The sequence below is a fragment of the Ovis canadensis genome, chromosome 22 (assembly GCF_042477335.2).
Source record: "Ovis canadensis isolate MfBH-ARS-UI-01 breed Bighorn chromosome 22, ARS-UI_OviCan_v2, whole genome shotgun sequence".
NCBI classification, from domain to species: domain Eukaryota; kingdom Metazoa; phylum Chordata; class Mammalia; order Artiodactyla; family Bovidae; genus Ovis; species Ovis canadensis.
The window spans coordinates 49,537,097-49,563,807 of record NC_091266.1 but is presented as its reverse complement, the minus strand read 5'-3'; the positions used below and the strand labels follow the sequence as shown (position 1 = coordinate 49,563,807).

At 38.4% G+C, this 26,711-nt stretch overlaps 2 protein-coding genes across 2 annotated transcripts in view; one reads left to right on the top strand and one right to left on the bottom strand.

Moving 5' to 3' along the window:
- NHLRC2 (NHL repeat containing 2) overlaps positions 1–1,352 on the bottom strand; it is a 53,682-nt gene extending 52,330 nt beyond the window's left edge. The window contains exon 1 of the mRNA XM_069567641.1: positions 798–1,352. Within this exon, the coding sequence (XP_069423742.1) occupies positions 798–975 (178 nt within the window). The 5' untranslated portion in view covers positions 976–1,352. The remainder of the gene's footprint in view (positions 1–797) is intronic.
- Positions 756–25,521, top strand: DCLRE1A (DNA cross-link repair 1A). Its single transcript, XM_069567640.1, has 10 exons — positions 756–1,469; positions 1,976–3,074; positions 5,839–7,530; positions 9,110–9,243; positions 10,309–10,427; positions 13,626–13,766; positions 17,212–17,357; positions 18,127–18,281; positions 23,123–23,264; positions 24,924–25,521. The coding sequence occupies exons 2-10, from the start codon at positions 2,609–2,611 to the stop codon at positions 25,082–25,084; spliced, it is 3,156 nt and encodes a 1,051-aa protein (XP_069423741.1). The 5' UTR covers positions 756–1,469; positions 1,976–2,608; the 3' UTR covers positions 25,085–25,521.
- The last annotated feature ends 1,190 nt before the right edge of the window (positions 25,522–26,711 follow it).

Here is a 26,711-nt window from a genome sequence, read left to right as displayed (position 1 = left end):
TTCACAACTTTGAAAGGAGTGTGGCCCAGTTAAGAAACCGGCCCAATGTGGGAGGCAGTGTCTGTATAATCCAACTTCAGCATTTCTTAGTTGCCAGGCCCTAGGCAAACGACTCTGTTCCTGTGCCTCAGTTTCCCAACTGTAAAACAGAGCTGACAAGACCACCTTGGGATTCTCTGGTGGCTCAGAATTCGCCTGCAATGCAGGAGACCTGTGTTCGATCCCTGTGTTGGGACCATCCCCTGGAGGAGGGCATGACAGCCCACTCCAGCATTCTTGCCTGGAGAATCCCCATGGACAGAGCAGCAGGCTGCAGTCCATGAGGCTGCAGAGTTGGACATGGCAGAGCGACTAAGCACCCACGCAATAAGACCACCTAGGTGGTTTGCAAAGATTAAATTACAAATACTTTGTGTTTAGGACTCTGTGTGGCCCACAAGTGATCCGTAACCGTTAGCCTGGATGATGCACAAAGATGATGATGACGATGGGCAACCAGACTGAGAGGACAGGGTGGCGTGGACACTGGAATCACTGCCAACGGGGGCCACGAAACTTTAACTCAGTGAACTGAGTTAACCCAAGGCCCGGGCAGAGCCGGAGGACAGAGACGAAGGTGCAGGTTCCCGTCCTCCACAAACCCTCGTTCGCTGCCGCCTGGGGACAGAGTCGGCTGGGCGAGGCGTCTCTCCGCGGCTCGGCTGTACAGCAGCCTCGCCCACCGCTTTAGGGGAGGGCGCGGTCCGCGAGAAAGGGGAGGTTCCGGAGGGGTCCCCACCCCGAAGCCAGCCCCTCACCTTCCGGAAACTCCGGCACCGACAAGTCCTGCTCCCAGCCGTCCACCTTCTGCAGATACTGGTAGACCAGGCCGTCCTTCTCCTCCTGGGTCACGGCGTCGAGCAGGGCGTACTCCAGCGAAGTCTGAGCCGGGAGCAGGCCCGAGAGGTTGCAGCTCCGGGCTCCGGGCGCCGCCATGTTCTCTCCGGATGGTCCAGGGGCCGCCCAGCCCGCGGGACGGTCTCGTGTGGAGAGAGAGGAAGCGCTTTATTGTTCTTTGGTTTCCAAACCGCACATTCGCCTCCCTTTCCACCAGCCCCACTCCACGCTAACGGCACTTTGTTCAAAGGCTAAAGTGTAAATCGGCGCGATTCCCAGGCACGTAATTAAACTACCTTCCCAAGGTACCCCGCCCCTCCTAAGTCTTCTCGCCCCAGGGGAGCCTGGACATTCGGAACGCCAGATTCAACAAGGAAAAGGCCCCTGGGCCGGCGTTCTAGAAGCTCCAAGAGAACAATTCCCGCCCTTCAGTTTGGAAATTAGCAGGTTTTAGAACTAAAATAAAATAAATCTGTAGAACTTAAAGGGCCCAAACTTTTTTTTTTTCTTTTCAAAGTTCCCGTTTTAGACCGGGAACAGCCGATTCGACACAGCGTTGGTCACGGGAAGCTGTTCCCGCCACGACATGAAAGGTAAAGGAGCAGGCTTTTTTAAGTTGGGAGGGACTAGCCAATGGCTTGGCTTATACACCAACGCCGCGTTTTATTACCAGGCGGTGCAGTGAAAGTGCAGGAGCGAACACGGGGACCAGGCGGACGAGGGGTGTCGGGGGGGAGCGGACGCAGCTGGAGCTCCTCGCAGCGGGGTGGGGGTGGTGAGGGTGCCAGGTGGGCGTCTGCCCTCAGAAGAGGGGTGGGGGCACCGGTGGCTTTTGCGGAGCGGGCTGTGTTGGCTCCCAGCCCTGGGAGTGGGGAGGGGAATGAGGGCCCCCTCCACTGGCCTTGCCGCCTCTAATGCCCAAACAGGAGATCGAGCCGGTGGGTGTCATCAGGCAGGTGAACCTTGGTTTTTGAGGCTGGTGGGAAAGAAAGCTGATCACTCGCAGGCAGATCACCTCTGCGATCTGAAGTTAGGCGTGGGGGTGTCCTCGGTGCAGGTCCAACTTCACATACTTGAATTTTGTTTGTTCATTGTGCAGCCCTTGTTCACTGCCGCTGGAGGAAGATACTGGACTGACCCAGGAAACCGAAGTTGTTGAATGTCCTGGAGTCACGGATAAGGGCTATTACTTTTCTTTTGCCAATCACACACATTAGATTATGGTATGACTAGAGTTGCTAGCAAGCTGAAGTAGCCTTTTAAGTGTTTGGAGCACCTGCTGAGTCAGTTGCCTAGGGACTGTGGTTGGATTTGTGATTTGGACACTTGTCCAGCTGAAAAAGAATTGACAGGAGCTTTATAAGGATTTTACAAAGCTCCTTCTAAAATTAGTCTGTTAAACCTATGATTTCCATTAGGACTTGGTATTCAAAGTATTACTGATTCTTATTTTTATGAATCAAGTCCTGGAAAAAGCCAAGAGACCTGAATGAAGTATACACAATGGAAAACTCAGATGCCATAAATGAAACAGCAAGTGTTCTTAGGTAAAAGGTTTGTGGTTTCCCAATATATTCAATACCAGAGCTTTAGAGTCCCATCAAGTTAGTAAGTTTTTTGTCACTTTTTTTTTCCCTCAGCAAAATAATTCCCTTTAATAATTTTGTAACAAGAAACAGACTGTCAACTTACTTAAGATTAGTGCTTTTTTAATGATCAGAATCATTTTGCCATGTTAGAAGATGCTTTTTTGGAAGAAGACATTTGGGAATACAAATCCAAAAGAAAACCAAAACGAGTACATCCAAATAATTGCTCTGAGAATATTCCAGATTTTGTTGAAAAAGCAACAGATGGACAACACCAGTCAAAACGAAACAGAAATAAAAAAAGGACTGTAGAAACTAAAAAGAAGGTCAAGACCCCAGAAACGTGCCTTAGAGAAACAGACAGTCAGACTTCTGTCGCTTCCAGTCAGAACTCCATTTGTGGAGATGGTATTCAACAGTGCCAAGACACAGAGGTCACTCCAGAAAAGCGCTGTAGGACTCACAAAAACAAACACGTGTCTCCAAAGACACGACCGGTTTATGATGGGTACTGTCCCAACTGCCAGATGCCTTTTTCCTGCTTGCTAGGTCAAACACCTCGATGGCATGTTTTTGAGTGTTTGGATTCCACACCAGTCTCCGGAACAGGTAAGATTCCAAAAAAGACAGTGGGCTTGAAATAGTCAACAAGACCTGAATGAGGCCAGACTTACCAATCTGGAAGGAAGGAAGGAAACCAGATAAGTAGTAAACCGGAAGTGAGATGAGATACTCTTAAGTAAGAATGACTCATCTTTGAAGGAAACAAGATAATGCATTGTGACCCTTCTTGTGAGGCTAAAAAGATACTAGTCATTGGTATAGCTGTAGAGAGTGTTGGAAACCTGAAAACACTTTGAATGGGGAATTCCCTGGTGGTAAGTGGTTTGGGCTCCTTTCCTCCACTGCAGGTGGAATGGGTTCAATCCCTGGTTCAAGAACTAAGATCCTAGAAGCTGCATGGCCAAAAAAGAGTTTCGATGCATTTTATTATTTCATAAGAGTTCCAAAACATCTGTGGTTTTTCATAAATGTTAATTGAGCACATATTAGGCTACTTTTACCTGCATAAGGTAGGTGGTGTTGACATCTAATGGGCTTCCCAGGTGGCACAGAGGTAAAGAATCCACCTGCTGGTGCAGAAGCCATGGCTTCAATCCCTGGGTTGGAAAGGTCTCCTGGAGAAGGAAATGGCAATCCACTCTGGTATTCTTGCCTGGGAAATCCCATGGACAGAGGAGCCTGGGGGGGCTACAGTCCCTAGGGTCGAAAAGAGTCAGACATGACTTAGCAACTGTGCTGTGCTTAGTCGCTCAGTCATGTCCAAACCTTTGCAACCCCAGACACTGCAGCCCTCCAGGCTCCTCTGTCCATAGGGATTCTTCGGGCAAGAATACTGGAGTGGGTTGCCATGCCCTTCTCGACTTAGTGACTAAATAACAGCAATTGATATCCAATAGGGGTGAAGTGAAGTCGCTCAGTCATGTCCAACTCTGCGGCCCCATGGATGTAGCCTGCCAGGCTCCTCTGTCCATGGCATTTCCCAGGCAAGAATACTGGAGTGGGTTGCCATTTCCTTGGCCAGAAGATCTTCCTGACCCAGGGATAGAACCCAGGTCTTCCTCATTGCAGGCAGACTCTGAGCACTTAGTGTTCTTAAAAGTTGAACGATTTGCCCATTTTATCTTTTATGAAACAGACTTTTAGAGAAGCATGAATGTAGTCCACAGGAGTCTTGAAGTCAAGAATGCCGTACATTCTTCTTAAGGTACAGAGAGAAGAACTAGGAAGGAGTGTTAGTTTATTAAGATTCTAGTAAATAATTGTGCCAAATGAGAACTGAAGTAATATTACATTTTTGTTATCTTTTAAACTATATAGTAAATGTCATGTTTAATGTGTAGAAAATCCTACCTATAGTATATGGAGAATAAGTTGTTATTGATGATTTGTTTTGTATATTTTAAACTTATATACCATATATAAAATTTTAAATCTCAAAGAATTGAAATTCAATAACATAAAAGTAATATTCAGTATGGCTTTCATGTTAACTATGATTCAAAAGACATTATTAACCTCTAGCTCTCATTTTAAAGTACTGCAAAGATGCAAAATAACAACAACAACAAACAAAAAAAAAACTGGCACTAGCCTTTCCTGTAAAAGTGGAAGCCTCAACAAATGCTAGTAATTTGGTTTTCAGTGGCTTGAAAATCAGAAATCGAAGTCCCATAATGATCCCCTCGGTGAAATGTCTTACAGATGAAGCCACCTCAAAGAGATTTTTCTCTTTGCTTTTCACTGATAAACTCTTTTGAACAGAATCTCAGATGGATTGTTCTTGAGTTTTTAACATATACTTTTATGAGGTAGTTTTAAGCAATGAAGTCTTCCAATTTAATGTAATATCTTTTTTGGAGGTGAAAGTGAAAGTCGCTAAGTCATGTCTGACTCTTTGCGGCCCCATGGACTATACAGTCCATGGAATTCTCCAGGCCAGAATACTGGAGTGGGTAGCCTTTCCTAACCCAGGGATGGAAACCCAGGTCTCCCACATTGCAGGTGGATTCTTTACCAGCTGAGCCACAAGGCTGGCCCTTTGGAGGTGGAGGGAGTCATTTTTTGATAGGCCGGGAAAGTGACATACAAGGGGGAGGTTATGCCAAGACGGTTTCCATGTTTCTCAATCATAATAGTATGCCAGAGAAGTTTCCAGATTACTTAAGCCTTATTAACCAATTTATCGAATTAAATTGCAATCTAAAATGTTTAGTATATGGACAGCTCTGATTAAGATTGCTATTATTGTTTTTGTATACATTGTGAATATTAAATAATGGAACCTAATTTGGCACTGCAATTGTCATACATCTGTGTTGCCTGATAAGACAAAAATTGGAGTAGAATTTTAGTCTGTGGAATTTTAAACTTATGATACAGACATACCAGCTTTCTCTATTCCTTTTTTTTTTTTTGCCTGAGCAATAGAGATGTAGTGAAACTGATGGGATCGATTTCTCGTGCAAACATGACATGCATTTTGGAGGAGCTCATCCTTCTGAAAGTTTTTAGTGGGAAGAAAAAGGTGTTAGTCTTAACTTTTTTTCCAAGAAAAGAGTATTTGAAAGGAAACTTAAAAGAATATTTGACTTAGAAATAATAACTAGCACCTTGTAAAACCATACTTGATTACTGATAATTGTGTGTTGATTTTTTGTTGGTATAAAGATAGCTATTGTCCTAAGACTGCGAAGTAGGGCTGATTATTTACCTGTTAAACCACTTACCTGTTAATTTATAGTGCTAATACTGTCAGAGCTTACTCTGTGCTTTGATCCAGTAATACTTTTTTCTTTATTAAAATTTTCAGAGTGTCCTGATGGCCTTCAGTGTTCCTCAACAATTCCTTCTCATTACCAGAGATACACTCATCTTCTGCTAGCTCAAAGCAGGGCTGGTAATAGTCCTCTCAGGGATCCTTCCCATGGGTCAGGGCAGAGTTTCAGTGAGACTAATTCAGACTTTCTTTGTAGCCTTAAGGAAAGATGGTCTCCACATCAGAAACAAACAGAAAACTTAAAAAATGTTTCAACTGATCCCTTGTTAGTGACCCAGTATCTAAAAAGCTCTCAGTCTCCAACTGAAACCGATAAAAAGATTTCCTCTTCGACAAATAGCCAAACTTCCCAACAAGTCCCACAATTTACAGGACATGTTAACAGTGACAAACTGGTAGGAGTTGGTTTGCCTCTTGCTGAAGAATTAGACAGCCAAAACAACCCAGAACACAGAAATTTGCCATTGCCAGAAAATGACTTTAGCAACTGTGAAATCTCCTATTCTCCACTTCAAAGTGATGAAGAAACTTACGATACAAATGATAAACTGGATGACTCACAACAGGAACGATTTTTCATGGAAAGTTCTAAAGATGGCAGTCTGGAAGAAGATGGCAGCAACTCCACTTTGTTTAAAAAACTATATGACCCCTTACTGGAGAACCAGGAGGCCTGCCCCAAAGTGGATAGCTTCTTAACGCAGGATAAATACAATGAAGAATTGTATGAATGCAACTCTCTTAATGATTCGTCTCAACTTACCTTCCAAAATAAGAGAATTGGTTCACATGGTCATCCAGCATATACTGATGATGATTTTATGTTGCTTCCACCTGCATTAGCAGAGAGGTTTACGTCTCCTAGTTACCAAGGCTCTAAAGCAAAACCTGATGAACCAGAATTTCGCTCATCTCAATCAAATAAAGAGAAACAGGTGATTGAAGAATCAGCTGTTTACAATCAAAATTCCCTTCCATTACTTAACAGTAAAATGTCAAAACATTTTGAAAACCAGGGAGGAGGATGTCATTCTTTCCACCCAACCCAAAGTAAAACTAGAGAATTATCAAATAAGAATTCCAAAGCTAAGAACAACGCAAACTCAACATGTTTCTGCAGAAAGGCATTAGATGGTATGCTGGACAATAAAGTTCCAGTTTTAAATTCAGAAACATTTTCTAGTACACCTACTGTTGCTAAGCCTTCGAAAATGTTGCCCTCTGGCCCTAAGTGTCATGCAACACAGCCTTCTACTAAGGTAATGAAGCAGATGGATATAGGTGTGTATTTTGGACTGCCACCCAAAAGAAAAGAGAAATTGCTGGAGGAAAGTTCATTAGAAGGGATGAACTTCAATACAGCTGTAAGTCCTAATGAAAAGAGGTCCCAGCAGCGCAAGAGGAAAGCAGAAAAATCTTTAAGTGATTTAGAATTAGAGGTAAAGAATTTAAGTGAAAGTCAGCCCTCTGTGGAGCTTTCTGATAGGGGGTCACAGCGTCAAAGAAAGAGACTTAAAAAGTCAGATTCATTGCAGGAAGGAGGACATCAGAAGAATCCAGGTCACCTTAAGAAGACAGTACCTGGAACAGTCAATTTAAGTAAAGACAAAGCCTTTGTAAAATCAGCTCATGGCAGAGTGCAGAGAGAGAACACGAAAATCTCAGAGTCATCTAATGCAGGAGAATTAAGGAAAAGGACATGTCCATTCTATAAGAAAATACCTGGTAAGTCAAAGTATCAATGCTTAATATATCTACAAAGATGCAACTTCTTTAAACTTCATTGCTTATGTGTGCATGTGAAACAATTTTTTCTGTTTCCCTTATTTTTTTATGTAACAGATTTTTTTTTTTTTGCCTATTTACTCTTTTTTTGCTCCATTTAGTTCAGCAAACTTCTACTAAACATATTCTATATACAAAATGGGGCTTCCCTGGTGGCTCAGACAGTAAAGAATCTGCCTTCAATGCGGGAGACCCAGGTTCCATCCCTGGATGGGGAAGATCCCCTGGAGAAGGGAATGGGAACCCACTCCAGTATTCTTGCCTGGAGAATGCCATGGACAGAGGAGCCTGGCAGGCTACAGTCCATGGAGTCGCAAAGAGTTGGACACAACTGAGTGACTAACACCACCACTATATACAAGATACTGTACTAGTTATATAGATATTACAGATTTGACAAAAATTAGTATAGATCAGCTTAATACGGAGGAAGGAAAGGATTTCTGTAAGTAACCATAGTAACAGACAGCCTCTAAGAACTTAAGAAAAATGCAAAGTACTAAAAAGCTTCAAAGAAGGGAAATGTCATGGGTTACCCAGGTCATAATAAATGCTAAACATTTTTAAACCATATCATAACTTAGTTTTATAATCTTTTCATATTTTGTAATTTTTTGTGCCTTCATAGAAGAGCTAATAGAAAAATGTGTAGTAAAATGAAGTTTATTATTGAAGAAACCAGGCATCCTTCTGAAAAGAATATAAAACTGCCAAAATGCACTTGGTTTCAGGAAGATTATTTAATGTGCTTTTTTGATACTATAAATGTATAATTTGCTCAAAATATTTATGTAAAGAAAAGTATGCACATTTTGATTAAATTTCTATATTTAAAGTGAGCCCAGAACTAGTGGGCCATGTGTGGATAGGCCTCTGTAGAATTGTGGAGGTATGCTTATTTACCTGCATGTTTTAGAACAGCTCAATCTTTTTCTTTTTTCATAATTGCTGCTCTCTGGAACCTTTTTAGGCTTTTTTTTTTTTTTCTCGTTTTCCTTTCTCCTCCCCACCTCCCACAATGAAATTCAAATACTATGGATATCTATTTACCTGTTGTTCTGTGACTCTTTGGAGGGCCAGTGAGATCATTTGGGTCATCAACCATCTTTCTCCTGCCAGAAGCAGGTCAATGTCACCCCTATTGAGATTTCATGTTTTAGAAGAAAGATAGCATTCTCCTTTTGCTGTTTCACAGAAGTAAAGGATTTTTAGGTGCCTAGTAAGTATCATGAAAATATTCAGCTAGCCAAATAACTGGTTTGTAGATTAGTACTTTTTCGTTTTTTGGCAAAGTTATTCTTTAAAAAGACTATACTGGGTATATTTAGTGTAAACTTGCAAGACTCATTTTCATCTCTAGGATCATCCTTTGATGAATTTGTGCGGTGTAGATTTTTAAATTAAATTGTAAAGTTAAGTTGGACATGAGATGTAAAGGTGTAAGAGTTTGCTATATAAGCAAATGGGTAACTTTTACTTCACTCTTGCTAAAGCAGCTGCTTTGGTGTTTTCGTTGTAGGAACTGGCTTTACGGTTGATGCCTTTCAGTATGGATGGGTTGAAGGTTGCACTGCCTATTTTCTCACTCATTTCCATTCTGATCATTATGCTGGATTGTCTAAAAACTGCATGTTTCCCATTTATTGTAGTGAGGTAAGTTCTAGTATTCTAAATTCTGAATTTGTGGAATGCAGTGAATTTCTAAGCAGTCTGGTTAAAAAATAATTAAAATTGTAAGATCATATTTCTGGAAAATATATGAAAAAGCAGATTCCACATTTTGGACTCTAAAATCAAATGAGTTATTGTTGATAGTTACAATAGATTTTTAAAAATATGCTTTATTTTATGGAGACAACAGATAAGCTAGTTCATGATGTACTGAAACATGTTTCATTCAGTAAATATTTACTGAATGCCTAAAAAGATACTCATGGCAAAATACCTAACTTCAGGGAGTTTACAGCCTACACATTCACCAGTACTCCAGTGGGTGCTCTATTTGTAGTAGAAAAGTAAACGGAATACCTAGAAGTAGGAAGTCGGGGGCTTTACTGTGTCCTAGGCTAAGGTTAGAAAAAGTTTCATGGTGAAGGAGACACCTCGAATTAATTATTAAAAGGTGAGCATCTTAATGTGTACTGCTAAGGACTTTGGCTAGAATTTGATTTAATCCTCAAGTATTCTTGAATTATCCTCTTTTTATTAGTGAAGCAGCTGAGGCTTGGAGGCTTAAGTAGCATGCCCCAAGTCACAGAGCTAGTAATGACAGACACAAAATTTGAATACAAGTCTGTCTGATTCCAGATCCAGGCAAAAGAAAGAGTAGAGAGCTTTCCGGGTAGAGAAGAGTTTGTGTAAAGGAACAGACACCTGAGAAGTATAGCCATTCCAAGAACTTCAGCTGCTAAAAACAAACTAAGGAATGACAGTAGATAAACCCGCAGAAATGGGTAGGGACCAAATCATGAAGGATTCTGTGTGTCATGCTGAGGTGATAGACTTTTTACAGGTGAGGGAGAAGTCAGAGATAGTGTTTAAGCAAAGCTGTGATGCAGTCGTTTGAGAAAGTTCTTCCTGGCATTCTGGTAGGTTTACATGAATATATAAGTGAAAGAACAAGGAAATTATTAAGATGCTTGAGTTCTTAAGTGATATGAAATAAAAGACTTATTTAGTGTTTTAATGTATCAGCAATAAGCACATCCTGTTTTGCAGATAACTGGCAATTTGTTGAAGAGCAAACTTCACGTACAAGAACAATATATCCATCCATTGCCAGTAGACACTGAATGTATAGTGAATGGTATCAAGGTTATTTTGCTAGATGCCAATCAGTAAGTATTAAAGTTACTTTATTGACAACCTGTTTTTAAATATTCAAAAGGAAAACACATTGCATGGTTATTTAAGAACTTTTTATTGAAACTATTATGTTTGATATTTCTTAAAACAAGTAAAATGTGTTTCTTCTTTTGGAAAAACAAAATGTACCCGATACAGAAACAAAGATTAAATGTAGAGAGATTCTCTAAGTGTTCTCTAGCCCTTTTTTAATACAGTTTAATTACTGTGCTTTACATATGAGACTCTAGCTTATTTTTTTTTAATCTTTTAACATATTGCTGCTGTTCTTTAAGAGATAACCTTTTGCCATTTTCTTTAATATCACATATAAATTAACAACTGGTACTCCATTCAGATTCTAGAGGATTTCTTTTTTTCCTTTAAGAAATCCTTTAGGTTTTTGATACTAAAGACTTGGAAGATTTTTTTCTTGAAAGAATTTTTTCTTTTTTGCCTCATTTTTTAAAATGTTAAGTACTGTCAGGATTCACAGTGCCAAAATACAACCATCAGTCAGCTGCGCATCTTTACACTTTCCGTGGAATGTTATCCTTATGTACCTTAGAGATCATAGATACCTAGAGAATTAAAATTAAGACTAAACCAAGGTCTCCTAAATTTCAGGTCAGAGCTGTTTTTTTCAGATTGCCTGTGAGATTTTATCTGCTAACTTTGCTGCTGTTTATTTTTTTAATCACCAATTATAACAACTCCAGTTCTGATTTTTTTTTTTGGGTGAACTTTATTGAGGTGTAATTTACATAAATAAAATGGACCTATTTTAAGTCTTTGTTGAATTTTGACAAAACTACACACCCATGTAATTCCCACCACAATAAAAATATGGAAAATATTCCCTACCACAGGAGTTTTCCTTGTGTTCCTTCCCAGTCAATCCCAAACCCCAACCTGGACTCAGAAAACCTTGTCTTCTGTGACTGTGGATTAGATCTGTCTTTGCTAGGGGTTCATCTGAATGAAATCATATGGTAACCCCTGTTTTGTATCTGGCTTCTGTTCCGGGTTGTATTTTTGAGATTCATCCATGCTGTTATGTGTTCCTTTTTGTTACTACGTAGTGTCTACTGATGACATAATACAGTTATTTTATCCATTCAGTTCTTGATGGACAACTGATTTTTGTTCTTTGACTTTGCATCCTGAGACTTTGCTAAACCTGATCATTAGTTGTTGTAGGTTTTTTTGTATTAATAGATTCTTGAAAATTTTCCACGTACATCTAAAAATAAAGATGATTTCGTTTTACTTCTTTCCATTTAGAGTGGTATTTTTTTTCTCTTATTTGTTGTACTGGATTAGACCTTCAGATAATGTCAAATCTAAGTGGTGAGACCAGACATGTTCCCATGTTCTTAATCTTAAGAAGGATGTATTCAGTCTTTCTCCATTAAGTATGATGTTAGCAATAGGTATTTCATAGATGCCTTTTATCAGTTTTGAGGAAAATCCCCTCTGCTGGAAGTTTGTGATGATGAAAGGGTGTTGAATTTTATCAAATGTTTCTTTGGCATCTATTGAAATTATAACATAATTTTTCTCCTCTATAATGTTAACGTGGTAAATGACAAAGATGGATTTAAACCAGGCTTATATTACTGAGATAAACGCCACTTAGTCTTCATGTATTACCCTTTTTGAAAATTTATAGGTGGGTTTAATATGCTAATATTTTGTTAAAGAATTTTGTCTTTTATACAATGTCTATTGGTCTACAGGTTTTTTAAAATAACTTTTGTCTTACTTTGATATCAGAGTAATACTGACCTCATGAAGTATTCCCTTCTCTATTTTCTGAAATATTTCATATAGTAATTGTTATTATTTCTTCCCTAAGTCTTTCATATAATTCCCCAGTGAAGTCACTGAGGTGTGGATTTTGGGTTCAGGGAAAGGGAAGTTTGTAATTATTTCCTGCTCCTGCTGCTAAGTCGCTTCAGTTGTGTCCGACTCTGTGCAACCCCATAGACGGCAGCCCACCAGGCTCCGCCATCTCTGGGATTCTCCAGGCAAGAACACTGGAGTGGGCTGCCATTTCTTTCTCCAATGCGTGAAAGTGAAAAGTGAAAGTGAAGTCGCTCAGTCATGTCTGTCTCTTTGTGACCCCTTGGATTGCCTTGCCATTGCCTTCTCCAGTTATTTCCTGTGTTTTCCTAGAATTTAAGAGTCTGACTCATAGCAACCCCATGGGCTGCAGCCCACCAGCCTCCTCCGTCCATGGGATTTTCCAGGCAAGAATACTGGAGTGGGTTGCCATTCCCTTGTCTAGGGGATCTTTCTGACCCAGGGATCAAACCAGGGTCTTCTGCATTGCAGGCAGATTTTTTACCATCTGAGCCACCAGGGAAGCCCTAACCACACATGGGACCTGTGACCAACCAGGGAAGCTCAGCTGAGCCTTAGTATCCAGGGATTTTATTGAAAGTCAGTAGTGTATAATTCTGGAGAAGGCGATGGCACCCCACTCGAGTACTCTTGCCTGGAAAATCCCATGGACAGAGGAGCCTGGTGGGCTGCAGCCCATGGGGTCCTACAAGTCAGACTCGACTGGGTGACTTCACTTTCCCTTTTCACTTTCATGCATTGGAGGAGGAAATGACAACCCACTCCAGTGTTCTTGCCTGGAGAATCCCAGAGATGGCAGAGCCTGGTGGGCTGCCATCAATGGGGTCTCACGGAGTCAGACACGACTGAAGCGATTTAGCAGCAGCAACAGCAATGTATAATTCTAGCACCCCTATGACTGACCTCAGTACTCAGACTCCAGTTCTGCTAAAGCAAAAAACAAGTATTCACCGCTGTTAGTAACTATCTGATCAAACTGGTAACATGTGGCCAATTGGGTGCAGCATCCAAAACACTCATAGCAGGCAGAATGCTCCAAGGACTCAAAACTCATCTCCCAAGGACCAGTCCCAAAGACAGGCCTTTCTTGAGGATGTGTGGAATTTTACCAGTCTTGGCCTGCTGAATTAACCTTTTCCTGCACACCATTTTTTTTGTGTGTGTGAGATAAATTCCCTTAAGTTAAAATGCTAGACTTCTCTGTAGTATAATGCTGTATCATTGTGGTCAGTTAATAAAGTATGTTAACTTGTTGATATGGAAATGAATACTCTTTCTTTAGATGCTTTGTGTAAATAATATTCCTTTGAAATGTTTGTGTTCAGCTGTCCAGGTGCTGTCATGATCCTTTTTTATCTTCCTAACGGCCATGTCATACTACACACGGGAGACTTCAGAGCAGACCCCAGCATGGAACGTTCTCTACTTGCTTGCCAGAAAGTCCACACACTTTACTTAGATACAACGTAAGAGAAGCTTTGTTTCTGTGCTTCTTTTTTCCACTGACAGCATTTCGCTTTATATTATGAATAATTTGAGCTTGTGCTTAGGTAATCAAAGCGATGACTTATTGTCAATTATCATTTTAAGTATTTATCAGAAAGATGGTTGAAAAAACATATACTTACTTAGGACAGATCTGGGATTACATGTCTTAATTGACTCCAGCTCAGTTTTTTTTTTTTTTTTTGTAATATCCCTTTGAAAATACGATTTATATGAGAATCTTGTTGCTGAAAAAAGGAAGGAAAATTTGAAATTTGGGAGCAAACTTTAGGAAAACATCCTTTAAGTTTATCCTCTTAAAGTATCTGTGTAACAATTAAGTGTGATTATGAAGAAAAGGAAACAGAGAATGAGGTCTATGTCTGAATATTCAGAATTACGTTGTTCCTTTCTCCAAAAGGTAACCTATAAGCAACAGTCTTGAATTCCCAAGTGCTATCAACATAATAGTATAAGCCATTGTTTTTTTTGAGTGCATGCATGCTAAGTTGCTTCAGCTGTGTCTTTCTGTTTGCGACTCCACAGACAGTAGCCCACCAGGCTCCTCTGACTAATAGGATTCTCCAGGCAAGAATGCTGGAGTGGGTTGCCATTTCTTCCTCCAGGGAGATCTTCCCTACCCAGGATAGAACCCATGTCTCTTGTGTCTCCTGCCTTGGAGGGGGGTTATTGACTACTAGCGCCACCTGGGAAGCCCCATTGTCTTTTTCAGTTCAGTTCAGTCCCTCAGTCGTGTCTGACTCTTTGCGACCCCATTGACTGCAGCACACCAGGCCTCCTTGTCCATCACCAACTCCCGGAGTTTATTCAAACTCATGTCCATTGAGTCAGTGATGCCATCCAACCATCTCATCCTCTGTTGTCCCTTTCTCCTCCCACCTTCAATCTTTCCCAGCATCAGGGTCTTTTCAAATGAGTCAGTTCTTCCTATCAGGTGGCCAAAGTATTGGAGTTTCAGCTTCAGCATCAGTCCTTCCAGTGAATATTCAGGACTGATTTCCTTTAGGATGCACTGGTTGGATCTCCTTGCTGTCCAAGGGACTCTAAAGAGTCTTCTCTAACACCACAGTTCAAAAGCATCAATTCTTCTGTGCTCAGATTTCTTTATAGTCCAACTCTCATATCCATACATGACCACTGCAAAAACTATAGCTTTGACTAGATGGACCTTTGTTGGCAAAGTAATATCTCTGCTTTTTAATATGCTGTCTAGGTTGGTCATAACTTTTCTTCCAAGGAATAAGCATCTTTTAATTTCATGGCTGAAGTCACCATCTGCAGTGATTTTGGAGCCAGAAAAAATGAAGTCTCTCACTGTTTCCATCGTTTCCCCATCTATTGCCATGAAGTGATCGGACCAGGTGCCATGATCTTACTTTTCTGAATGTTGAGTTTTAAGCCAACTTTTTCACTCTCCTCTTTCACTTTCATCAAGAGGCTTTTTAGTTCTTCTTCACTTTCTGCCATAAGGGTGGTGTCATCTGCATATCTGAGGTTATTGATATTTCTCTTGGCAATCTTGATTCCAGCTTGTGCTTCTTCCAGCCCAGCGTTTCTCATGATGTACTCTGCATATAAGTTAAATAAGCAGGATGACAATATACAGCCTGACGTACTCCTTTTCCTATTTGGAACCAGTCTGTTTTTGCTAGCATGTGAAATGAGTACAGTTGTGTGGTAGTTTGAGCATTCTTTGGCATTGCCTTTCTTTGGGATTAGAATGAAAACTGACCTTTTCTAGTCCTGTGGCCACTGCTGAGTTTTCCAAATTTGCTGGCATATTGAGTGTAGCACTTTCACAGCATCATCTTTGGGGATTAAAATAGCTCAGCTGGAATTCCATCACCTCCACTAGCTTTGTTTGTAGTGATGGCCCATTTAACTTTGCATTCCAGGATGTCTGGCTCTAGGTGAGTGATCATACCATCGTGGTTATCTGGGTCATAAAGATCTTTTTTGTATAGTTCTTCTGTGTATTCTTGCCACCTCTTCTTACTATCTTCTGCTTCTGTTAGGTCCATACCATTTCTGTCCTTTATTGCACCCATCTTTGCATGAAATGTTCCCTTGGTATCTCTAATTTTCTTGAAGAGATCTCTAGTTTTCCCCCATTCTATTGTTTTCCTCTATTTCTTCGAATTGATTGCTGAGAAAGGCATTCTTATCTCTCCTTGCTGTTCTTTGGAACTCTGCATTCAAATGGGTATACCTTTCCTTTTCTCCTTTGCTTTTCGCTTCTCTTCTTTTCACAGCTATTTGTAAGGCCTCCTCAGACAACCATTTTGCCTTTTTGCATTTCTTTTTCTTGGGAATGATCTTGATCCCTGTCTCCTGTACAGTGTCATGAACCTCCGTACATAGTTCTTCAGGCACTCGGTCAGATCTAATCCCTTGTCTTTTTATTATTACTGAAATACCTCTCATCAGTTTTTCAGAAATGATGTTAACTATTTCAGTCTGTCTCAATAAGGCCTGAGTTTGGATTGCATATTTAGTAAGAGATGATCTTCCATATCCAGTTTTCTAACACTATAGCTAACTTTTCCATTCTTCTATATGTACTTAAATACTAGGTGAATTAAGAAAATAATGTTTTAAAATAAACCTTTTTGTTGTTACTTTAGTCTACATACCATTCTGAATTTCTTTGTGGGTTTTTATAGGAGAGAGGACTGAGTTTTTTGTCTGCTCTTATAGCTGACCAGCAAAGAGTATATTTCTTTGATGTTTATACTTTATGAGTTTTTTAGTGAAAAAGTGCTGAACTTTCATGTCAAATATCTATAACTAGTAGTGTTAGGGTTAATACTAATAGTAGTATTTTTCATTGGCTGTTATTATATTGAGGTAGACACAACTAGATCTGCTATATTCTTATAATACTATATATATATTTCTGTATCTCCTAAGAGAGAATAACAACCATGTGAATATTAACTACTTGATTTAGTGATAATTCATCAAATTCATGTTCAGTTTCATTATTAAAAATATATGTTTTTGATAAAGCAGAATCTTTAGTCCATAAAAATAATCCCTATCAATAGTATTTTCTTTGATAGGGGTTGGGGTTAAAAAAAGAAGATATTAAGGTTTACAATTCATAGCTAAAATAGCTAGCTAGAAATATTCTTGAAGGAAGAAAATGCAGTTTCTTTATTTGAGAGTGATAAAAGAAATATAATGAAAAAGGTATATTGAAAATGTGTAATTCCATCATAAATAATCAATAGCTGTTAACAAATATTTTAACAACAGGCACTGGTGAGGTAACTGCGGTGGTGTTAATACACTATACTGCTCTTGTATATAATTTTGATAAAGCTTCTTTTGTAAAATAACATCCGACTTAATGCTATGGCTTTCTTGTTGTTCTTTTAATAAGACTGTATTTACATATTACAGATATTGCAGCCCAGAATACTCGTTTCCATCTCAGCAAGAGGTTATCCAGTTTGCCATCAACACTGCCTTTGAGACTGTAACTCTAAACCCACAGGCTCTTGTTGTCTGTGGCACTTACTCTATTGGAAAAGAGAAAATCTTCCTAGGTGGGTGATAGCTATAGCTAATTTACATTGCTGTATTACAAGGATCCGAAATTCTTTTTGCATAAAGCCCTTTCAGGCATCGTTCTTGTGCTTGATATTTATTTCCTGAAACAGTTCAGTATTACCTTTGAAGTTGAAGAAAAATTTGATAGAGTTTAATTCCTTTAAACTTTGAAAAACTTAATGGAAACATTTGATAAGTGTGTTAATGGTAGCCTTTATATCTACAAAGTGTTGATAGAGCAAAAGTCCATGCTACATTAATATTTTAGCAGACTGAGAGATGACTAGAGCATAGTTTCACTGCATTTTTTGATGATAACTATCAATTAATTATTTTAGAGGACAGGTTTAGTGTTTGTTCCTAAATGATTTCTGGAAATGCAACTGTAATTTTTCTAGATAGTATGGTACTACTTTGCAAAGTATTTTCCATTTCTTAACTATGGTCCCATAATGTCGAATACTAAGATGTAAAATGATAAAGTCAGGGTTTTAACGCCTGCAAACTTATCTTTCCCCCTCCCTCAACCCCTTTCCATCCATCTTTTGCAATTTTGAAAGACTAGTTCTTTAAAAATAAGTTATTGGATTTCTCACTATTTATTCCTTATGGTTAACCAAGAAAATTATTCAGCTTTTTTGAGACTATTGCAAAAGTGTGAAAGTTTTGAATTTCTATTTGGTAAATTCTTATTTTAAAGTTGATTAAGTTGTTGTTGAATCTTTTCATGAACTATAGCTTACTATTTTTGAACTTTTCCTGTAGCCATTGCTGACGTTCTGGGTTCAAAAGTAGGCATGTCCAAAGAAAAATATAACACATTACAGTGCTTCAATATACCAGAAGTCAGTTCCCTCATCACTACAGACATGTGCAAGTCACTGGTTCACCTTCTCCCAATGATGCAAATTAATTTTAAGGTAAGCATTCAAGAGATACGTCTTTAGGATGAACTAGAAAAGGCAATCTGATGATTGTAAACTAGAATGCCGTTTTACTTGCATTTAAGGTAGAGGAATTCATTTACAATGGAGTCAAAGCAAAGTTTGCCCTAGAAAATCTTTTAAGTGGAATTTGAAATGTTTTTAAGTTTTTCTGATGCAGCTGTATAGAGTGATTCATATGCTCACCAGGAGTTTAGGAGCTAGGGAAGGAAGAAACAAAAATAGAAAAAAGTATGCATCTCTCTGGTCATTCAAACCTTCTGTTTGTAAGATTATTTTCCATTTCTTCCTGGATGAGTGGGGAAATGAATGAAGAATTCTAAGGCATTCTTACGTTTCTTCAGGTCTATTCTGTATAATATTAAGCCACTATACCATTGATATATGTTGAAAATATATATGTGAGGATTAAATGAAATAGAATAAGTATATTTTAAAAGAAAGTTCTAGTGTTAGTTCTGAGGTATAAATTAAGATACGTATGATGTGACCTCCCTGTAATTTATGGGGGTTTGTTTGTTAGATTTATTCAGATACTAAGATTCATTCCTTTTTCTAACATTTTGACACCTTGCAAAGGAATACATCAAACCTGTGTGTTAAAAGCAATAAAGAACATGATGTACACCAAAAAATATATTTTTAATTTTGTTATAATATTTATGAAACAATATTATGGAGCCTTTTGAAATAGCTTAGTATGTATTGATTACTATATCTGTCATAAATAAGAACACTGATACAGTGTATTTTAGTATTAGTATTTTAGTTCTATCCCTTGAATAAGAAAATTTTCCTCTTTTCCTGAGATTATGATAAATCCTTTTGGCACCTATTTCCGTGAGTGTATAATTCATAAAAATATCAAGGATAATCAAGTCATAGTGTTGTCCATTAGTATTTAAGCCAGCTTTGCAAACATATGTTAAATTTGAGAAGCATCCAGTTTGCATGGAGGCTAATGAGAATGTTGCTTAATCAAAAAATGAACACTGATATCCTGAGGAGGGTATAACATATGTTTATGATTTTTATCTTACTGTCTTATTTCTTGCTTAGTTTGTTTCATTTGAACAAATGATCCATTTAAGGGGACAAAACGGGTAGGGGAGTCAGAATATTATGGAAGTGAAGGGGCTAGAGTTTTCAGGAAAGAATGTTTATGAGTACCTTGTGCTGTGGAGAGGTCATATAAGGAAAGGATGACGTTCACAAGGACTATTTCAGTGAAGTAATGTTGGAGGAAGCCAGAGTCAGCAGAGGGCTAAGGAATGAATGAGAAGGTATACAGATAGCCAGTAAGCACATGAAAAAAAGAGGATCAGCACTGTTAGCCATCAGGGAGCTGTAAATCAAAACCACAGTGAGATACCACTTTACACTCACAGGGATAGCTGTAGTAAGAAAGATAGTGCCAATTGTTGATGAGGATATGGAGAAACTGGACCTTCGTGTATTGCTAATAAGACTGTTAAGTGGTGCAGCTGCTTTAGAAAACAATTTGTTAATGTCTTTAAAAGTTAAACATGGAGTGAGTATATGATCAGTAATTCCAGTCCTAGGTATATGCCTAGGAGAATTAAAACATAATGTCCACACAAAAACTTCTATACACGTGTTCATGGCAGCATAGTTCATAGTAGCCATAAAGCTGGAAACAGCTCCGGTGTCCGTTAAATGATGAATGGATTAAAAAAAAGCTGTTATGTACATAAAACAGAAATATTCAGCTGTAAAAAGAAATAAATTACTGTTTCATTATTGTATGAATAAGCCTTGAGAACATGCCAAGTGAAAGAGACACAAAAGGCTACATATTTTGTGATTTCATTTATATGTAATGTCCAGAATAGGTAAATCTGGAGAGAGTAAGTAGGTTAGTGGTTTCCAGGACTTGAGGGAGAGGAAATAGGGAGCAACTGCTAATGAGAACAGTGTTTTCTTTGCGGGGATGGGTGGAGGTATTGATGAAAATGTTCTAGAATTAGACAGCAGTGATAGTCACACAACTTTGTGACTATACCAACAACCACTGAACTATATGCTTAAAAAAAAACTGTCAGTTACCTGCTTTGAAGAAAAAAAAAAAGAATATCTGAAATCTTTGTCTTATTTCCATTATTTGTTGTATGTTTTTGGTATTTTTCTGTAGCCTTTCCCCTTCTTCCATTAAAGTGACCAGATAATGATGACATTCTTTTTACAATTTCATATCTTCGAAATGCAGGTGGAGCAGAAGCAGATGGTTACCATAAGGCTACACTTTAGTTAGTATATAAAACCAATTTTTTAAACTAGGCAAAATAGTTTCATTGCATCAGAGATAATGACTTTTTTGTGAAAATGTTAACATGATACAATTGTCAGGGTTTCTGAGGCAGGCTTGAAAGGCTTAGAAAGAAGTCTTTACAGAAGACTGTAAATCAGAGATTCCCCCACCTTTTTGACACCAGAGACTGGTTTCATGGAAGACAGTTTTTCCACAGATTGGGAGGTGGGAGGGGAATGGTTCAGGGATGATTCAAGCACATTACATTTCTTGTGTGCTTTCTTTCTATTATTATTACATCAGCTCTACCTCAGATCATCAAACATTAGATCCCAGAGGTTGGAGACCTCTGCTATAAATAATAGCACTCATGCTACCTAGTTCAACATCCCAGGTTCATATATGTAAGAACTTAATTGACTACCACCCCGGATTTTAACCTGTTGATGGGATGTGGTAAACATTAGTTGTAGATAATTAATTTACATACCGAAAAATAACTTCAGTAGCATCTACTGAAGGCATTTTTATCACAAGCTAGTTACCAATAAACAGAGAAACGAGTCATAGATCAGGGACTTTCTGTTGACTAAATCATAATAAAATCCCTCATGATAGCAGTGCTCCAGTGGTGGTTAGTGAATGGCTGGCGGTGGTTGCAGTCTTTCTTGTGTGCTTGGCTTAGGCGATGATGTCCTGTGTTTTTGTTTCTGGCACAAGTTAATGATGTTTTTGTGGTAACTCTAATTTGTCTCATGAAAAGCCGAAATTACTTCCGATTCAGTTCTCCCGAGTGTTTTTACAGAGACACATAAGAATGGATAAATTTGATGACCTCTTTTTGAAAGTTGGGCTCTTAGTTTATGATATTACATGTATAATTGTTCTCAACCTGGCTCCTGTCATGTTCTTTTCTTTGTGAGAACAGGAAAAGAAGAGGATTCGTAATTAAGCAAACAGTATTATATTAGCTAGATCCTAGACTAAGCAAGACAAAACCCTGAAAATTTGCAGAGCCAGGGATATGATAATGAAAACTTATATATCTGTAACTGAAACTCTTTTTTTGGAGGAGGGATAGTAGTTGGTAAGATATATGGCCGTTTAATAGTAGGTGTACAAATTAGCAAAAGATCATTATTTGATATAAAAGAGAAATCAAAGGATTATTATTAATTCACCAGTGAAATATTAATGTCTGATAAACACAATAAAATCATCAGCCTCTAGATAATAAGAAGAAAAAAAATTTTTAATGAAACACAGTGATGTGTTTGTCTTCTACCAAATAGGCATACTTTTTAAAAAGGTAGTATTCCTATGCTGAGATTCAGAGAAAGTGGCACTCTTCATCCACTTATAAAGGAAATTAGGGGCAAGTCCTTAGCTATTCCATTTCTAGGAGTTTATAAAAAAATAAGTCCTTTCTGAAGAGATCAGTCTAAGATTCTGAGGTGCTGATGGTGTAATAGATGATGAGAGTTTTAAAAAGAAAGAACACATTGTTTCCATTAAAAAAAAGAAAAGGATTCAGAAAGTGGTGTTTATAGAAGTATGCTGTAGGCTTCCAGAAGGTGAAGGCTCTGTCTCATTGACCACTCGAACATCAGCCCCTGGAACAGATACTGAATGAATGAATGAATAGGTGGATGAGTGGATTTGTCTTTATGATTTCTTCAGAACTTCCTGCCAGCATCTTTTTAAAATTCAGTAATTTATATGTATGGTTAAAGAAGAAAAAGGAGATTTCTGGAAATCCAAGATGATACTATATACTATTTAGGTTTTTTTATTGTTTTAAATAAAACTAGGATGTTATTATAAATTTACACTAAGCCTTATGACACTCTGGGTTTAGTCTTTAGCCAAAAAGTATTGGTTTTTTTTTTTTTTTTCATATCCTTTATGCCATTTTGCCTTTATCTGGGTTTTTCTTATCTTTCGAAGGTTGAACCTTGGTCACTGATTTTCTAAGAATCTTACCCAATGTCCTCACTAGTGACAACCTTAGTTTGGAAAGTTCTATTCTACTCAAAATGTATTAGCGTTTTATTTCTAATGAAAGCAGCCGAGAAGTTTTGCAGTTATTCTGGTTCATGTATAAAGGGTGAAAAGGAGTGAACATTTGAAAAGAGCTACCGTGCATCTTAAAATGTATGTCTGTGCTGAGTGTGATGCTGTTATAAAGTTATTTCCATCTTTATATCCACCCGTCAGTCCTCTGTTGGTGTAAATGCATGGAGAGTATGGACTCACATTTATCAGTGTTAGTATCAGACCTCTAATAAGGGTTGCAAAAAGTCAGACACGACTGAGCTACTGACACACACACATACACACACAACTTCAGATAAGCAAAGGGGAAAATTTTTGTTTTTCAGTTATTTTGTTTTCTGGTGGGGAGCACAGCACTAGGTTTTCCAGTGCTCACCAACTGAAAACTCCCCCAAACTGTGCTGATGCAACATTTTAATCATTCTATGTTATTCCACATTACCCATCTTCACCAACCATTAAATAAATATCTTTTTTTTTTTTTTTCAAACAGGGTTTACAGAATCACTTGAAGAAATGTGGTGGGAAATACAATCAGATTTTGGCTTTTCGACCTACAGGTTGGACGCATTCTAACAAGTTAACTAGTCTAGCAGATATTATTCCCCAGACCAAAGGAAACATTTCAATATATGGTATATTCATTTTGCTTTTACTCTTAATGTTTGTAATTAGTTTACTTTTTTTTTTAAAGCAGTAAAATTAAGATTCAACAAAAAAGAGGCACCAAAGTATCTTTAAGAATTTAACAGGTAAAAATTGCTCCTCACTTTCTAAACCTGGCTTCCCTGGTGGCTCAGAGGTTAAAGCGTCTGCCTGGAATGCGGGAGACCTGGGTTCGATCTCTGGGTCGGGAAGATCCCCTGGAGAAGGAAATGGCAACCCACTCCAGTACTCTTTGGGCTTCCCTGATGGTGCAGAGGTTAAAGTGTCTGCCTGCAATGTGGGAGACCTGGGTTCAATCCCTGGGTCGGGAAGATCCCCTGGAGAAGGAGATGGCAACCCACTCCAGTGTTCTTGCCTGGAGAATCCCATGGACGGAGGAGCCTGGTGGGCTACAGTCCACGGGTCGCAAAGAGTTGGATATGACTGAGCGACTTCACTTTCACTTTCAAACTCATAAAGCAGTACAGCTAGTAGACAATGACTAATACAGAGGAACGCATGTGTGTTATCAGTGACGTGTCGGGGAGATTGTAGAACTTCCTGGCCAACCCAATGTACTACTAGAAAGGAGAGACGGGTGGTACCACTGTGTTTTAAATGATGCTGTGGCACTGAGAATAGGAAGACAGTGCCAGATGTGGTGGCAGCAAGAGTTACAAACTTGACTTTAATTTTTTTCATCTTTGGAGTACGTTAACCATTTCTGTCCTTAGAAACTGGCTTATGAATAATGGCCAATGAATAACTGGCTTATGAATAACTGGCTTTTTGGACCCTAGTTTACTCTAAACAGGACCCTTTCTCTGTGGTATTTGATCTTCAGTAAAGAAGATAATAAGATTTTGAATACTTAATCTTTTTTTTTTCCCCTTTTTATGTGTACAAAGCTTGGGGATGGAATCTGCTTACTTGCTCTAGAAATCAAGAATCTTTTGCTTGTTACCCTTCAGGTTTTACTCATATTTCATCTAGAATTTTCGTGAAATCAGTAGCTGGGCAAAGTGCTTAAGGGAAGAATTGTTTAAAAAGAAAAAATCTGTTTACAAATAAGAATCTATAGAAATGCATATTATTAAGTATCTACATAGAAAAGTAGAAAAGACCCAGGGATTGAACCCAGGTCTCCTGCCTTGGCAGGCGGAATCTTTACTATCTGAGCCACCAGGGAAGCCCACGTAGAAAAGTAATAGCATTTTTTTAATGTTCAAAAGTGTTTATATAATTTTAATCTTTATTATTTGTAAAAGACGGTTTCCCTGGTGGCTCAGTGGTAAAGAATCCAACTGCCAAGGCAGGAGACCTGGGTTCGATGCCTAACCTGGGAAGATACCCTGGAGCAGGGCATGGCAACCCGCTGCAGTATTCTTACCTGGAGAATCCTATGAATAGAGGATCCTGGCATGCTACAGTCCATGGGGTCGCACAGAGTCTAGCACGACTTAACGACTGAACAAAGGAAAAACAGTTTGTAAAAAATACTAGCAAATTTTGTTATCAGAAAAAAAAAAGCACCAAGGAGTTTTTGGCAAAACTACTTGGATTGCTTTCTTTTTCTCTTTTATTTTATTTTGGGTGTGTGCAGTTTTCTTTAGTAGTTCGTTTAGTAAGCACTGTCTTTTGTGTTGCAGGGATTCCTTACAGTGAACACAGCAGCTACCTAGAGATGAAACGTTTTGTTCAGTGGCTGAAGCCGCAGAAAATCATACCTACCGTGAATGTGGGCACCTTGAGATCTAGACGCACAATGGAAAAATATTTTCAAGAGTGGAAACTGGAAGCTGGATATTGACATTACCCCAAAGGGCTCAGAAATAGTTACATAACTTAGACCTCACTTGTTAGTAGTTACATCTTCAGTGATAATGAGGTACACTTTGTGTGAGAAACCTCATGAAGGTCACTCATTCTGCTTAAGCTCTCATTTACATTTGAGTAGTATGTTCATAGTGCTGACTATGGAGAGCATCTTAGCATGTCCATGATAATTGAGACTGGTCAGCCTAGTACCTTTGTTTTTTGCCCCTTCTTTTGGGGGCTATTGTATTCTGCATCCAGCAGAAGGAGGGGAAACACAGGCAGATTCAGGAACCAAAGAATTCAAGATAATGAACTATATTGAAAGCATTATATATAAGTAATCATATATCTTTAAAATTATTTAATATGGGGCATATTTTTATGATAAGTTTATATGATATGCATACTCAAATAAATTAATCTTAAATATCCTATAGTGTCATTTGTTTTTTAGGATTTATAATTGATGTTTATGTAATTTTATAAAATTTCAGTGACAGTAATTGAACATTTGACTCTGAAGATGACTCAGAGAGCCTAGATAATTACCCAATAAAGGATGGAGAAAAGCTTGCATGAATAATGTTTATCTGGATGGTTTGCTCAAGACATTAGAGAACTAAAAGTTTAGACTGCAATTTTTTAAGTGAGATTATGTAATTTATTTATGAATCTTGATCACCCCAACAGAGATGAAGTAGCTGATCCAAAATGAAAATTTGGGGTAATGCATGTTTTAAATGTTTTAATGGAGTTTAAATAAGAAAATATATTTTTGAATTGGGCTTCCCTGGTAGCTCAGCAGTAAAGAATCCACCTGCCAATGCAGGAAACGTGGGTTCAATCCCTGGGTGGGGAAATCCTCTGGAAGAGGAAATGGCAACCCACTTCAGTATTCTTGCCTGGGAAATCCCATGGATAGAGGAGCCTGGCATGCTACAGTCCATGGGGTCATAACAGTTCTACACAAGTTAGCAACTCAACAACAACAACAATTCTTGCATTTCCTCTAACAATGAAATTAATTTAGGGATTTCTTAATAAATATTTGAATAGAAAATTATTTTCCATAACAATTTTAGTCACTAGAAGGATGGTACTGCCAATGAAGTTTGTTTTCATAAGCTTGGATTTTACTTTGTTATGGAGGTAATTGTTAACAGGGATCACATTAAGGGAGGAAAAGCTTTGGGGGCCCAGTAGTAATAAATCCAGTGTAAGTATGTTCTTAGTTGACTTCAGTTACATATTTAAAATATTTTGACTTGTTTGGGCTTGGTGTTTTAAACTTGTTATAAGTTATTAAGAGTTATAATTAGAAAGACTATAGTCTACAAATAAAGGAATTTTTAACATGGGAGAGACAGTATAGTTATTTAAGGTTATTATTTGAGTAATAGTTTTTTCCTAGAATTGTATTTTTCATTGGCAAAAAAATTTTTTCATTATTTTGAATGTTTTACTTTGGAAATCCAGGCGTGTTATTTAAGAGCAGCCTCAGCTGTCTCATTTTCTAGTGCAGAAACATATTTCTACACAATAGTCCATTTATGGCAGCTTAGAATGATTTTGTTTTGCTATTATTATTGTAGAATATGCACAACCTCATTTAGAGACCA

Excerpts from the sequence above, each read along its gene's own strand:
- DCLRE1A (XM_069567640.1), top strand. The coding sequence starts at position 2,609 with ATGTTAGAAGATGCTTTTTTGGAAGAAGACATTTGGGAATACAAATCC. Across the intron at positions 3,075-5,838 it reads CACACCAGTCTCCGGAACAG|AGTGTCCTGATGGCCTTCAG; the intron begins GTAAGATTCCAA and ends TAAAATTTTCAG. Across the intron at positions 18,282-23,122 it reads TGATGCAAATTAATTTTAAG|GGTTTACAGAATCACTTGAA; the intron begins GTAAGCATTCAA and ends TTTTTCAAACAG.